Source organism: Carettochelys insculpta, chromosome 2 (genome assembly GCF_033958435.1).
Source record: "Carettochelys insculpta isolate YL-2023 chromosome 2, ASM3395843v1, whole genome shotgun sequence".
Classification (NCBI taxonomy): domain Eukaryota; kingdom Metazoa; phylum Chordata; order Testudines; family Carettochelyidae; genus Carettochelys; species Carettochelys insculpta.
In genome coordinates this window covers 98,522,421-98,534,758 of record NC_134138.1, presented here as the reverse complement: position 1 = coordinate 98,534,758, position 12,338 = coordinate 98,522,421, and the positions used below count along the sequence as shown (strand labels likewise).

The 12,338-nt window shown below is 42.7% G+C and overlaps 1 protein-coding gene across 1 annotated transcript in view; it reads right to left on the bottom strand.

Annotated features, from left to right (window-relative positions):
- Positions 1 to 5,412, bottom strand: part of GNAL (G protein subunit alpha L) — a 314,865-nt gene extending 309,453 nt beyond the window's left edge. The window contains exon 1 of the mRNA XM_074987462.1: positions 4,758 to 5,412. Within this exon, the coding sequence (XP_074843563.1) occupies positions 4,758 to 5,223 (466 nt within the window). The 5' untranslated portion in view covers positions 5,224 to 5,412. The remainder of the gene's footprint in view (positions 1 to 4,757) is intronic.
- Between the last annotated feature and the right edge of the window lie 6,926 nt (positions 5,413 to 12,338).

Sequence of the window (12,338 nt, the reverse complement as noted above, 5' to 3'; positions counted from 1 at the left end):
TGACTGCTTAAATACATCTGTATACATACATTCTCCAGGAAAGTAAAAAAAAACACTACTTCCATTGAATTGTTTTTGGTTGTAAATCAGCATGTATTAATGGTTGTGTCAACCAATTAAAATTTACTTATTTTAGGAAAACTACTGGAGAGTACAAATACAACAACAAGATTAAAAGCAAATTATTTAAAACCATCCGTTTTAGAAAAAACCCAAGAGGACTAATTACAATTGTTATTTTAGTGCAAATTTATATATCAATATACCTATAGAAAAAATTACGTAAGTGAGAACTTACAGCCTTCAACTCTGTTAATGAAGTAGAAATTGAGAGCAAAAGAGATTCTGCAACTAAACATGCATACGTGTCTAATGGTACGTTAAAAAAAATCAAATTTCAAGTTATACTCATAAGTTACTTCGGTAACTGAATAATTATAACATGCCCAATAAAATAAGACACACATGAATTGTCAAAAAATTTATACATCTTCATAAAGTCAAAGTTTAAGGGAGAACGACCCATCATATAATCAAATCTGATCTCATGTACGTTACAGACCACTAAACCCTACCCAGCTATCTCTGCAGTAAACCCAGCAAGCAGAATTAGATCAAAGCATTATAAACCCCAGGAGACAATCTACTATGTACCACAGGCAGAGAACAGGAGAAACTGAGGTGCACGCAGCCCTCCATAGTGGCAGTGGATTAATTTTTAAAGATATGCCCAGATGAAATTACCCTAAACTACAATCCCAATATAGAGTAAGCCTGTAATGCATAATTCAGAAAATGTCAAAAACATTGATGTCTTTATCTGTTAAAGGGCTCAAGGGGGTCTATGTAACACACACAGCATTTCCAGTTTTGAAGAAGCGGATCTGTTCCACAACAGCTGATCACCTAATGAATTATTTTATTAGTCTTTAAAGTATTGCTAATTACCAGATTGTTTTCTTGATAAAATATTTAAAAAATAACCTTCTATCAAATATAATTAGAAAAAATTAGAACATGCATAGTTAAGATTTCAGAATCCTAGTTTACTTATCCAATGACAAAAGGCTCTGAATGATTTCAGTTAACACAGAAGAAATTAAGGATTCTGGCATAAAATAGTGCTGTATGTATCTACGTAAAAATTATAAGTGTTTCCTGTAACATTTTGAATTGTTGAGAGAGATAGAAAAACAAAGTTTTTGTTTAGTTCATTAAGTGGAGTTTGGCAAGCAATTTTTGGCTGTCACACCTTTTACATTTTTGAACTTTCAGTGACCTCTTATAACTAATTTAAGAGCCTGATATTGCAGCTAGAACCAATCCCATGATCTCTTGCAGTCACGTGGAAGACCAAGGGGTTCAGAGGTGTGGACCTTACAGAAGAACTCAGGAATTAATGTTAAAATTAGATATCTAAGTGCATTTGTTCAGAATTATGAAGAAAAAAATATTTCTAAGGAGTTTAAACATTTCAGACTTTTTTGGAAGATTACTATAAATGAAATAATAGGGGAATATATTTCTCTATTTTTTCCCTTTTGTTTTGTTTGACTATATACAAAGTACTCTGACATACACTGTCAGGGTTCCTCCTGTGTAGGCCATTTCTTTTTTGTTTTGACCTTCCACAGTCTGTTCTGGTATGGCTATGGTCTGAAGAAGTAGGTCTGTCCCACGAAAGCTCACCTAATAAATTATTATGTTAGTCTTTAAAGTGCTACTTGACTGCTTTTTTGTTTTGACAGCAGACAAGTATTTGAGGGGTAGACCAGATAAGGTGCCACAGGACTTCCCATTGTTTTTGAAGATACAGACTAACAGATATTTTGGAGCATAAGCTTTCTTGGACAAAGACCTGCTTTTGCTCCAAAATATGTGTTAGTCTATAAGGTGCCACAGGACTTCTTGCTGTTACAGAAGACAAGAGTATCTTTTAAATAAAAAGATAATATGATAGCAAATATCTTGGTCAGTAGAAAAAAAAATACCTAGCTATTTTAAGCCAGATCATATTTCACCTTGACAGTGTCCTTTTAATACAAAGGATTTTTTATGCACCCATCAATATAAAAGTTAAAAGGACAAATCAGACAAAGCTTGAACAGTTTACTTTATGCACACCTGGAAAAATGAACTGCAAAGAGGGGAAAAAACATTTTGCCTGTTACTGGTCTGTTCCACCCCCCCCCCCCGACCTTAAATATATAGTAGCTTTTTAGAATGGCCATTTTTTCAGTTACTAATTTAAACATGAAAAGTTGCTCTCCCTTACTCTTTGCTGCAGAACCTGAACAAGTGATAGCAACACCAGGAACATGCAGCTTTACCTAACACAAATGATGGATGAGACAATATCAATTTCTTAGGCCCAGATTCTAAGTGTCTTATATGTATGCTGAACTTTATATGCTGTGAGTAGTCCCCAGCAGGGCACTACAGAGCATACAGTTAAGCACATACTTAAATCTTTGCTGGACTGGGGCCTAGGGCAGCAACACATCACTTCTTCCCTACTTTGACAAAAGAAAGAGCTGCAGGTTTGACTGCAATGCTATTTGTGTTTTTAAAGTGCTAGGCTAATATTTCTAATATAATTAGTGGAAAGATAATGAGAAAAATGCATCCTTCTTAAAAGATCTTATTTGTCTCTTTGCTCTACTATTTTATTACCTTCTGTTACAGACCCCATACTTCACTTAGGGTACTTCTTAACTAAGGAAAGATTGACCCTGCAGCAGTTGATCATCTGGAGTTTGATTTAGTGCAGCTAGTAGGGATGTGCTTAATCAAAACTTACAGGGTGCATGTGTCAGTGCCAGTAACCCTTAGGAGAAGGGGAAGTTGATGGCAACATTCGCTCTCATCAACCTCCCTTAGAGGAGACAGCATGGAAGCCCGAATTAAGGTACAACTCTAGCTACCTAATTAACACAGCTGGAATCACATATCCAAAACTGACCTTCTGCTCTAGTGAAGACCTTCCCTTATTTGCCAGAAACCTTTGGTTCAAAATACAGGCTTTGTGGCAGGTCATGGTCCAGTGACAACTTCTTCTGCCTACACTGGAATCAACTACAACTGTTTTTTAAAAGATAAAACAGTAATAGGACATTATCTATTTAAATGTTTAAAATGAAAGATTTAAGTGCGTGGAACATGCCACTTTCATTTGTATGTATTGTATTCCAAACAGTAGGAACCCCAACCCCGAATAATACTTGTGCTATATTATTTATGTATAACAAAACTTCCAGACAATAACCAGGTCTGTAGTTTATTTTTAGAATCTTAGCGATAGTGTTCTGGCAGAGATTAACTACACCTTAACCATAAGGAAGTATCTTGGAGAGTCCTATATCACATTGTTTTACTCCCCCCCGCCCTTCCCAAAAATGCAAAGTAAGGAATAAGGTCATAATATTAAACTACAGCTCTATTAAAATTTTTTTTATTACACACACACACACACACTCCCCGCTACTCCACACTTGGGAATGTATGTACAAATCTAAACCAATACACAACACTTATCTGCACCCCCTCCCCCCCCAAAAAAAACCCAAACAACAAAAAACCCAAAACAAAAAGCAGTCAAGTAGCACTTTAAAGACTAGCAAAATGATTTATTAGGTGAGCTTTCGTGGGACAGACCTGGCTATGGTCTGAAGAAGTGGGTTTGTCCCACGAAAGCTCACCTAATAAACCATTTTGCTAGTCTTTAAAGTGCTACTTGACTGCTTTTTGTTTTGATAGTGTATAGACTTGCACAGCTTCCTCTTTGTTACTATTCAACAAAAAACCCAATAGTTCAACACCAGACAGACAGATTTGTGGTAATGCCCTGGAGGCACACAAATCCCTTTGGTTAAGCCACTAACAACAAACTGTAGTCTGACTATTCCATTTCCTGCAGGTAAATAGATACATTTACCATGCAAAACCCACAGAGGTATTAGTTGTGATTAAGTCTCTAGAGAAAACTATTAATTAATATACCTGAAAAGCAAATGATCAGCAGCACATAGTACTTCCGGGGGGGGGGGGGGGGAGAGTCACCTTGCAGAGAGGTTGTTTGTCTGTGAATACAGATAACTGCACCACCATTCCTGGAAAAAGCAGAAGATACACATACCCATACCGAACTTTCCCTCATATGCCCTAGTGCTAGTCTTTCCCGAAAATAACCAGCCCATTATTTCCTATTAAGCTATCAGTAGCAAAGAAAAGCCTCTTGGACAGATCACATTCTTTATTCAAAGCCCTTTCCATCTTCCTTACATCTGATTTTCAAATTCCTGAGATGCCAACACAAGCGCCGTTTACTTTTCGGCTAGACAACACAGACACACACCACATACCACGCACTCCGCCTCCACCTCCTCCCAGCTGAAAATGAAGCCTGCTAGTTCCCGTCTCAACATCACTTCTGCTTTGCTGCCTGGGTGGAGCAGCTCGCCGTTTTACACGGCTAGTTACAACCCCCTCTCCCCATTGCAAACCCGTGTTCCGATACCGGGAGGGGGTGGCCCAGGGAAGGAGACGAGAAGGTGGCAACCTGCCAGGCTAGAAGAATAAAGGAGTGGGCTAGCAGCCTGAGGAGGGGGAAGGAGCCAGAAGAAGGGACACAGGGGGAAGCAAGGCGCAGGCGAGCAGCGGGGGGAGGGAGAAGGCGAGACAAAGGAGGGACTCCGGGGAACGCCAGAAGGGCTGGCTGGGAGCCCGGCTGGGCACCTGCACGCCCCCCGCACACGTACCCAGCAGCAGCAGCCGGTGCGTTTGCTTGTACTCCCGCTTCTGCTCCTTCAGCGCCCGGTCGATGCTCTTGCTGACTTTCCTGGCCTCCTTCTCCGCCTCCCGCTCCTCCAGGCGCAGCTTCTCCCAAGGTCTCTGCAGCGCGGCCGGCTGAGGCGACTGCCGGGGCTGTTTGCCGCCGGGCTTGGGCAGCGGCTGCCGCTCCGGGCCCCCCTCGTTGCCCCCTCCGTTCTGCAGCAGCAGCGGCGGCGGCCCGTCTGCCTCTCCCCCGGGCTTGTCCGCAGGGCGGAGCGAGCCCCCGGCCCTCGGCTGCCCGCAGCAGCTGCCGCCCCGCTGGGCCCCGGGCGGCGGCGGGAGGGCCGTGTGCTCGGCGGCGGGCTGCTCGGGCTCCGAGGCGGCGCTGGAGACGGAGCCGCCTCCACCGGGGTCCCCGAAGAGCCGCGGGCGCAGACTGTAGCAAAGCCCCATGGCTCGGCGCCCCGGCCGGGGACGAGCTCTGGCGCGGCGGGGCTGCCTCAGCGCTCGCCGCTGGCCCTGCGCTGCCGGGCTCCGGGCGGGCAGGGGACGGCGGGGAGCCCCTCACGGCCCCGTCGGGCCATCTTGCATTTTCCTCTCCGGCTCCAGGCGGCTCCTCGCCTCAGATGATCACCTGACACAGAGCTGCTGCGGCTGCTGCCGCCGCGGCGTCCACCTTACCGTAAATACCCCAGCGCGAGCCCACCGCGCAGCCACAGAGCGCGAGGAGGGCAGGCCCTGGGCACACAGTGACAGCCGCACGGCCATCCCTCCCACAGAGCCTGGCAGCTGTCCCCTTGCGCGTCACAGCCCGCACCGGCCCCCCACAGCCCCTCAGACGTCCTCCCAGCCCCCTGGACACTGTTACCGCTCCCTCCCTCCTTCCTTCTCGCACACGAACAGCCACCCCCCCACCTCCAGCCTTTCTCTTACACCCAGACACCCCCTGTAAACTTCTTCCCCTTCCCCCTTTCTACACTCACCCTCACCCCTTTCCTTACACCCAGACACCCCTGTAAACTTCCTCCCCTTTCTCCTTTGCACACTCACCCTCACCTCTTTCCTTACCCAGAGACACCCCCTGAAAACTTCCTCCCTTTTGCACTCACCCTTGCCCCTTTCCCTACCCAGAGACTCCCCCTGTAAAGTTCCTCCCCTTCCCCCTTTCCACACTCACCCTCACCCCTTTTCTTACCCAGAGACACCCCTGTAAACTTCCTCCTTTATACACTCACCCTTGCCCCTTTCCTTACACCCAGATATCCCTTGTAAATTTCCTCTCCTTCCTCCTTTGTACACTCATCCTTCCCTCATATCTTATATCCAAACACCCTGTAAATTTCCTTCCCTGACAACCTTCCTTCATCCACTACACACACAGCCATCCCCTCATCCCCACTAGCCACCCCCTCAAACCTCCTCCCTTACCCAGCCACCCTTTTGTCACAACCCCTTCTTAGCCCACACACTCGTATATAGTCAATGTTCTTCCACCCTATGGGCCTCCCAATTTCTTACACTCAAAACCTTTCCTTGCATATAAACATGACTTCCCTGTCCACATGCAGAGCTGTGCCCCCAACAGCTGCCTAATGAGATAAAGCAGTTAGAGGGGCTAGTTGAGGCATGAACCTTTTTACCCCAGTAAAATGTGGAATCAGCACCCACATTCGCTCATTCATGCAGTCCCCCCATACAGTCACAAGCCTCCCCTTTCTGTGTACTCTCATGTTCCCATACACTAAAACAGAACTTCCAATCAGATAATCCTCAGCTCCGCACCTTCATACTGCATTATTATGGAAGGGGACCACAAAGCTGGTGGTGCTAGAAAATAATGGAGATGGAGACAGTATATATTCAGGTTCATTTTTTCTCATACTCTGTACCCAGATGCTAATAATGGTAGTACTCTACCACAATTCATAATACCTTAATTGCTTATAGAGATAGATAAATTTATAGTCAGGCTGTGTCATCTTGGATGCTAAGGGTGGCCATATATGTAAACTTGGACAAAGAGACTACTTTGTCTTCTCACCTAGGTTATGTCTACACTAGCCCCCCTCCTTTGAAAGGGGGATGCTACTGAGACACTTCAGGATATGCTAATGAGGTGCTACAATGAATATGCAGCGCTTCATTAGCATAATGGCAGCTACAGCACTTTGAAAGTGCCACTTCTGATCGTGTGCGGCTTGTCTACTCGGGGTCCTTTTCAAATGGACCCCGCACACTTCGAAATCCCCTTATTCCTATTTGGTAATAGGAGTAAGGGGATTTTGAAGTATGCAGGGTCCTTTAGAAAAGGACCCCGTGTAGACAAGCTGTGCGCGATTGAAAGCGGCACTTTCAAAGTGCCATGGCTGCCATTATGCCAATGAGGTGTTGCATATTCATTGAAGTGCCTTATTAGCATATTCCAAAGTGTCTCATTAGCATCCCCCTTTTGAAAAGGGGGGGCCTAGTGTAAACATAACCCTAATGTTTCAAATGTCAGATATGCTTTGTCACAGCTTCTTGCACTCTGTGTGCATCCTTCACCATCTCATCAGTTTTGTACTATAATAGCCAATGAAATTTTCAATCTGTGCATTAGGAGACCTACCTGTTTTGTGGGGGAGGAATAACTTTGCTAAATTAGAGTACTAATAGCATGGGTGAAATTCTCATGATAAAAATATACTTAGTGCTATTTATAGTATCAAAAGGACCTCTTGATCTCTTAACGTTGATAAGTAACAGAGAAGTGATGATTCTATATGTTGGCTGATAACATTTCTCTAGACTTTTTTAGTAACATTGTGGCCAGGTCTGGATTAACCCTTCTGGGGGGCCTGGCGCTAGTAGATTTTGTGGGGCCACCTACACTATGGCATGGAGCCAAAATGAGGGGTTCAGTGTCTGGGAAGGCTGCCAGGAAGTGGAGCGTGGATGTGGTGTCTGGGTGGGAGGAAGGGTGCAGGAAAGGACTGGGGATGGGATTGCAGGGTATGGGTGGGAGATAGGGTGCAAGAATGGGATGCATGGTGCAGGGGCTGGCTATGAGGTAGGGTGCAGGAGTGGGCTGAGGATGTGAGATAGGGAGTGAGACGGGACAGGTGACTGGAGTGGTTACTAGATGCAGCTCCTAGGGGTAGTGGGACAGGTGGCTGCATGCCACCCTACACTTGCAGGCCCACACCACCACTCCCATTGCCACAATTCCTGGCCAAAGGAGTGGTTGTGGTGGAGCCTTCACTTGAGAGCCGCTACTGATGACATATGTGGCTCCTCCAGCTGGGAGACAGAGAAGGGGCAGATTGCTAGGCAGAGCCACAGCGCGCAGGGGCTTTAGGGTCTGCATCCCAGGCCTTGGGCTACAGCCTGTAAAGTCCCTTTTATAATCCAGCCCTGCTTGCAGCAGCATATCATAATTTCTTGGGATGTGGTACTTTCCCTGACCAGTAATATATTATCAGGCAACAGTATAGCCTGTTTTATTAAGTGGAGAAAGCTGGTGTCTCTGTATTCTTTCATGATGAGACCTAGTTGGTCACAGTATTTAGTTTTTGGGTAAGAGAAAGGGAATTGTACTTATGAAAGAGCTTTCCATGTCCAACAATTTAATGAACATCCCTGTCAATATATATTTAGGCAGCATTTATAATCTTGTATCCTGGGGAAAAGAATGAGAATTGAGGATCCATTCCTGCACTATACAAACAGAACTTTGCCATTGGCTTCTGTAGTAATAGAATCAGGCCCACAATAGACATTTGGCTGTAATCCTACTCATAGTATTGATCCTTGCACCAAATGAAGACATCTGCCTTATCACATCAGAATGAAGTGCACTAGTTTTTGTTTCTGTTAAAAGTTCTTAATGTTTCACGTATATTATATAGCTTTTCCTTGCAATTGGTTTCTAAAGTACATGACCAACTATGTATCACCAAAGGAATTACTTCTCCCACCATGGCAATAAAAGTATGTCTAAACTGGAAATCAGGAGACATATGTCTACACATGCGTTCCTCTTTTGAAAGAGGCATGCAAATGAGGGAAACTGAAAAAGCAAAATGAGGAACTGATTTACATATCTGGTGCCTCATTTGTATAATCTCTTTTCGAAAGAGCTTCTTTTGAAGGAAAAAAGGCAGTATAGACATGGCTTTTATGAAAGTAAACCCCATCTTGAAAAGAACCCTTCTTCCTGAAACAAAACAGGGGTTTACTTTTGGAAGATCCATGTCTACACTGCTTTTTTTCTTTCCAACAAAGATCTTTCGAAAGGAGAATATGACAGTGAGGCACCAGATATGTAAATCAGTGCCTCATTTGCATTTTAGTTTTCCTTCATTTGCATGCCTCTTTCAAAAGAGGAATGCAAGTGTAGGAACAATTTAGGTGTTTTAAACAGTCCGTAACATTAAGCTACATTTCAGGACAGAAACTGAATTGTGTTCCCAGTCAAAATTACAGGGGAAATTTCAGTCTGCAGAAGATAATTATTTAGCATGGAATCTGGTTAGAACATTGGGATTTAACACCCCTATGCTTGGGAATGTCATTATGTGTTCAATCACCACTGTTTGTCAGGACATCAATTTTGTGTCCAAAAGGTGGAAGAGGGAATTTATAGAAAAAATTTATAGTAATGAACGACCACTGTTTTATAGATTTTCCTTTTTAATCTTACCTGTAACTTCTTCTCATATGCCATGCCACTATCTTTCTCCATTTGAGGCAAGTAACTATTATCCTACATCTAATTTTGTTCTCTGTTTTCCCAATTGCAGAACTCAAGTATTTGAAACTTTGGCATGTATTTTGATTCAGTTCAGCTTTACTTTAAAAAATCTGTTCTTTGATTAGAATGACTTTTACTTCTCATAAGTTAACCATCTGGAATGAAATACAATGTGGTCATGATGCGGTAATGAACACTGCTAAGAAGCCCTGAAGTAATTATTTCTATGTATTGTTATTTCTTGTCTGACAAATAAAAACCAATAAAGATCCTGATTCTTCCAGCTTTAGTTATGTTGAATTACTACTCACTGCAGAATAGTGGCATTAATTTTAGTCCTAACTGTAAAGGACCTAATCAGAATAGTATCTTATTTCATAAGTGACCTTATTAAAATCAAGATTACAAAAGGCTTTCTTTTTGAAAGAATGGGAAAAAACACCATCAAAAAAGACATAAGTGTCTGTTGACCAGTGCAAGTTTTTTCCTCTTCTGACCTGCTCATTCCTAAAGTAAGCAGTGCTATACTTATAAAGTAGCATATCCATCCTCAGAATTGTATCATCATCTTAACCACAATCAACACTTTCACACCACTTACTGGTGGACTGGTGTTTGCAATAATTTATGCCTCCAAAAATCACAAAAATAGAATGTGATGCTATGATGATAATGGATCCAGGAGGACCTTTTCCTGGACAAAAGACACGTTTGCCAAAATTTTCATAAGTTAGTCACCTAAATTCACATTTAGTTAGTGTCTCAGTTTTCAAGAAGTGCTCAATACCCACATCTCCCATTGACTGTGTTCCATGTTGAGTGCACTGAGCCCTTCTGAAAATCAAGAGTCAATTGTGTTAGAGCCTAAATATGAACATAGGTTCTGAACTTTGAGCATCCAAGTTTGAAATTTTTTCCTTTGACCTTCCATATGTGTGGTCTTATCCTAAGAGAGAGAATAATTTTGAGCTCCTTCCTTCTACACGTATGCTATAACTAGACATTCCCACAAGATGGCTCTATTTCCTTCACTCAGTATTAAATATATAATTACTCTTTCTATAAGTAATGAGAAGTCCTGTGGCACCTTATAGACTTAACAGATTTTTTGGAACATAAGCTTTTGTGGGCAAAGACCTACTTTGTCAGATGCATGTCACAGGACTTCTCATTGTTTTTGTGGATACAGACTCATGTGGCTATCCCTCTTTCTATAAATAAGCATCTTAGCCTTTACTTAAAAATAAATAAAATATATACATGTCTTACTTATAGATTCATTTTGTTCTGTTGAATAAAATGAAAATATATATTCTGTTACTCATTTTATAGTATTTTGGTGACATACAATGTCCTTGGCAGAGTGTAATTTCTTCGGAGTAGTTACAAAACTTAATCAGAAATGAATATTAATGATCAAAGTCTATAAAGTAGGCCAACAATTGTAGGAATTTAAGTAGTCTGGAAAAGTTAAGTGTATAAAAATCAAAGAATATTTAGTTCAGTTAATGCCCACTAGGAATTTTCTGGGACAAGAATTTCAAAGTAACAGAGAGGTTCTCTGGGGGGAGAAAAAAATCTTGGGATTGATTTTGTAAATTCTTACTCCTATTTCTGTCCTATCTGTACTCCATCGAGCTGCCCATGTGAGTAAGCAATATTAATGTGAATAAAGATTAGCAAGATTCGGCATTACATTCTTTGTCTAAAGTAATTAACTTTAGAGGCTGTATGAAATATTGCCTATCTGATTTCTTTTATTTTTTCCACAAGATTTAGCAAGCCCTAGTTGCTGACTGGTGGAGTGTTGTTACAAGGTATGTGTAGTCAATGAGGGCAAAACAAAGAAATGGAAGCAAAAGAATTAAGAAGCACATATTGTGATGAGCTAATATTGTTAGCAATGATTCAGATCCTCAGGTTCTTAGTATTTAATGACACAAAACTTCTATCAAAGTTAATGAGAACTTTCCCTGAGTAAAGGTAGTGGGGACATGAGCAAGACGAGGATGGGAGGCAAGGGACTACCTTGGGACAAGGAATTTGGTCAGACTGAGAACCGATGAGGGTGAAGTTTGGAACTGGTCTTGGATGAGTAAAGAGACTGGAAATGGGATGCGGGGGGAATAAGCGTTGTCCAGACAAGGAGGAATACTGAAATTGGACAAGGAGCTGGGGAGTGAGGGAAGAAACTGTGAATAATGGGACAAAGGACTCGGACTAGTCAGCAGTTTAGTGCAGGCAGAGGGGAGACAGATCTATTGGGAAGTTGGATGGTGGGGAGGAGTGCTAGGACTCTCTGGGCAAAGAGACTGCAAATGAGCTGACAGTGGGGAGGGAGAGAGAATAGAGGAGCTGTGAGGGGAACTGGGACTGGCTCATCACAGAGGCTGGGACTGAAGTTGACACAGGGAATAGAGGAAAATTGGGACAGATAGGTTAGGACTGTATTACCAAGGAAACTGGCACTAGAATTAGAAGCCAAAGGACTAGAGATTGGGACTGGATAGGTAAGGAGAATGGAATTACCAGATGTAGGGAAGACATAGGACATGGACAGGGACAGGTTGGAAGTAGTGAGGCAGGAATGGTCAAACTGTGTGGGAAATAGGTGGAAAGGTTTGTGCCAATTAGGGAATACTTCCCTCCAAAACCTGCAGTGGAACCCAAGAATCTCAAACCCCAGTGTTCCTCTATTGTCAACAGATACTTGCAAAACACACTTGCAAAATTTGAATCTCATCTTCTTCTAGTGCTGGTCCACACAGAGCAGAGCTCTGCAGCTCAAATAGCTAGAAGAGCCATTTTTTTCAAATTCGATTACAAAATCAATACT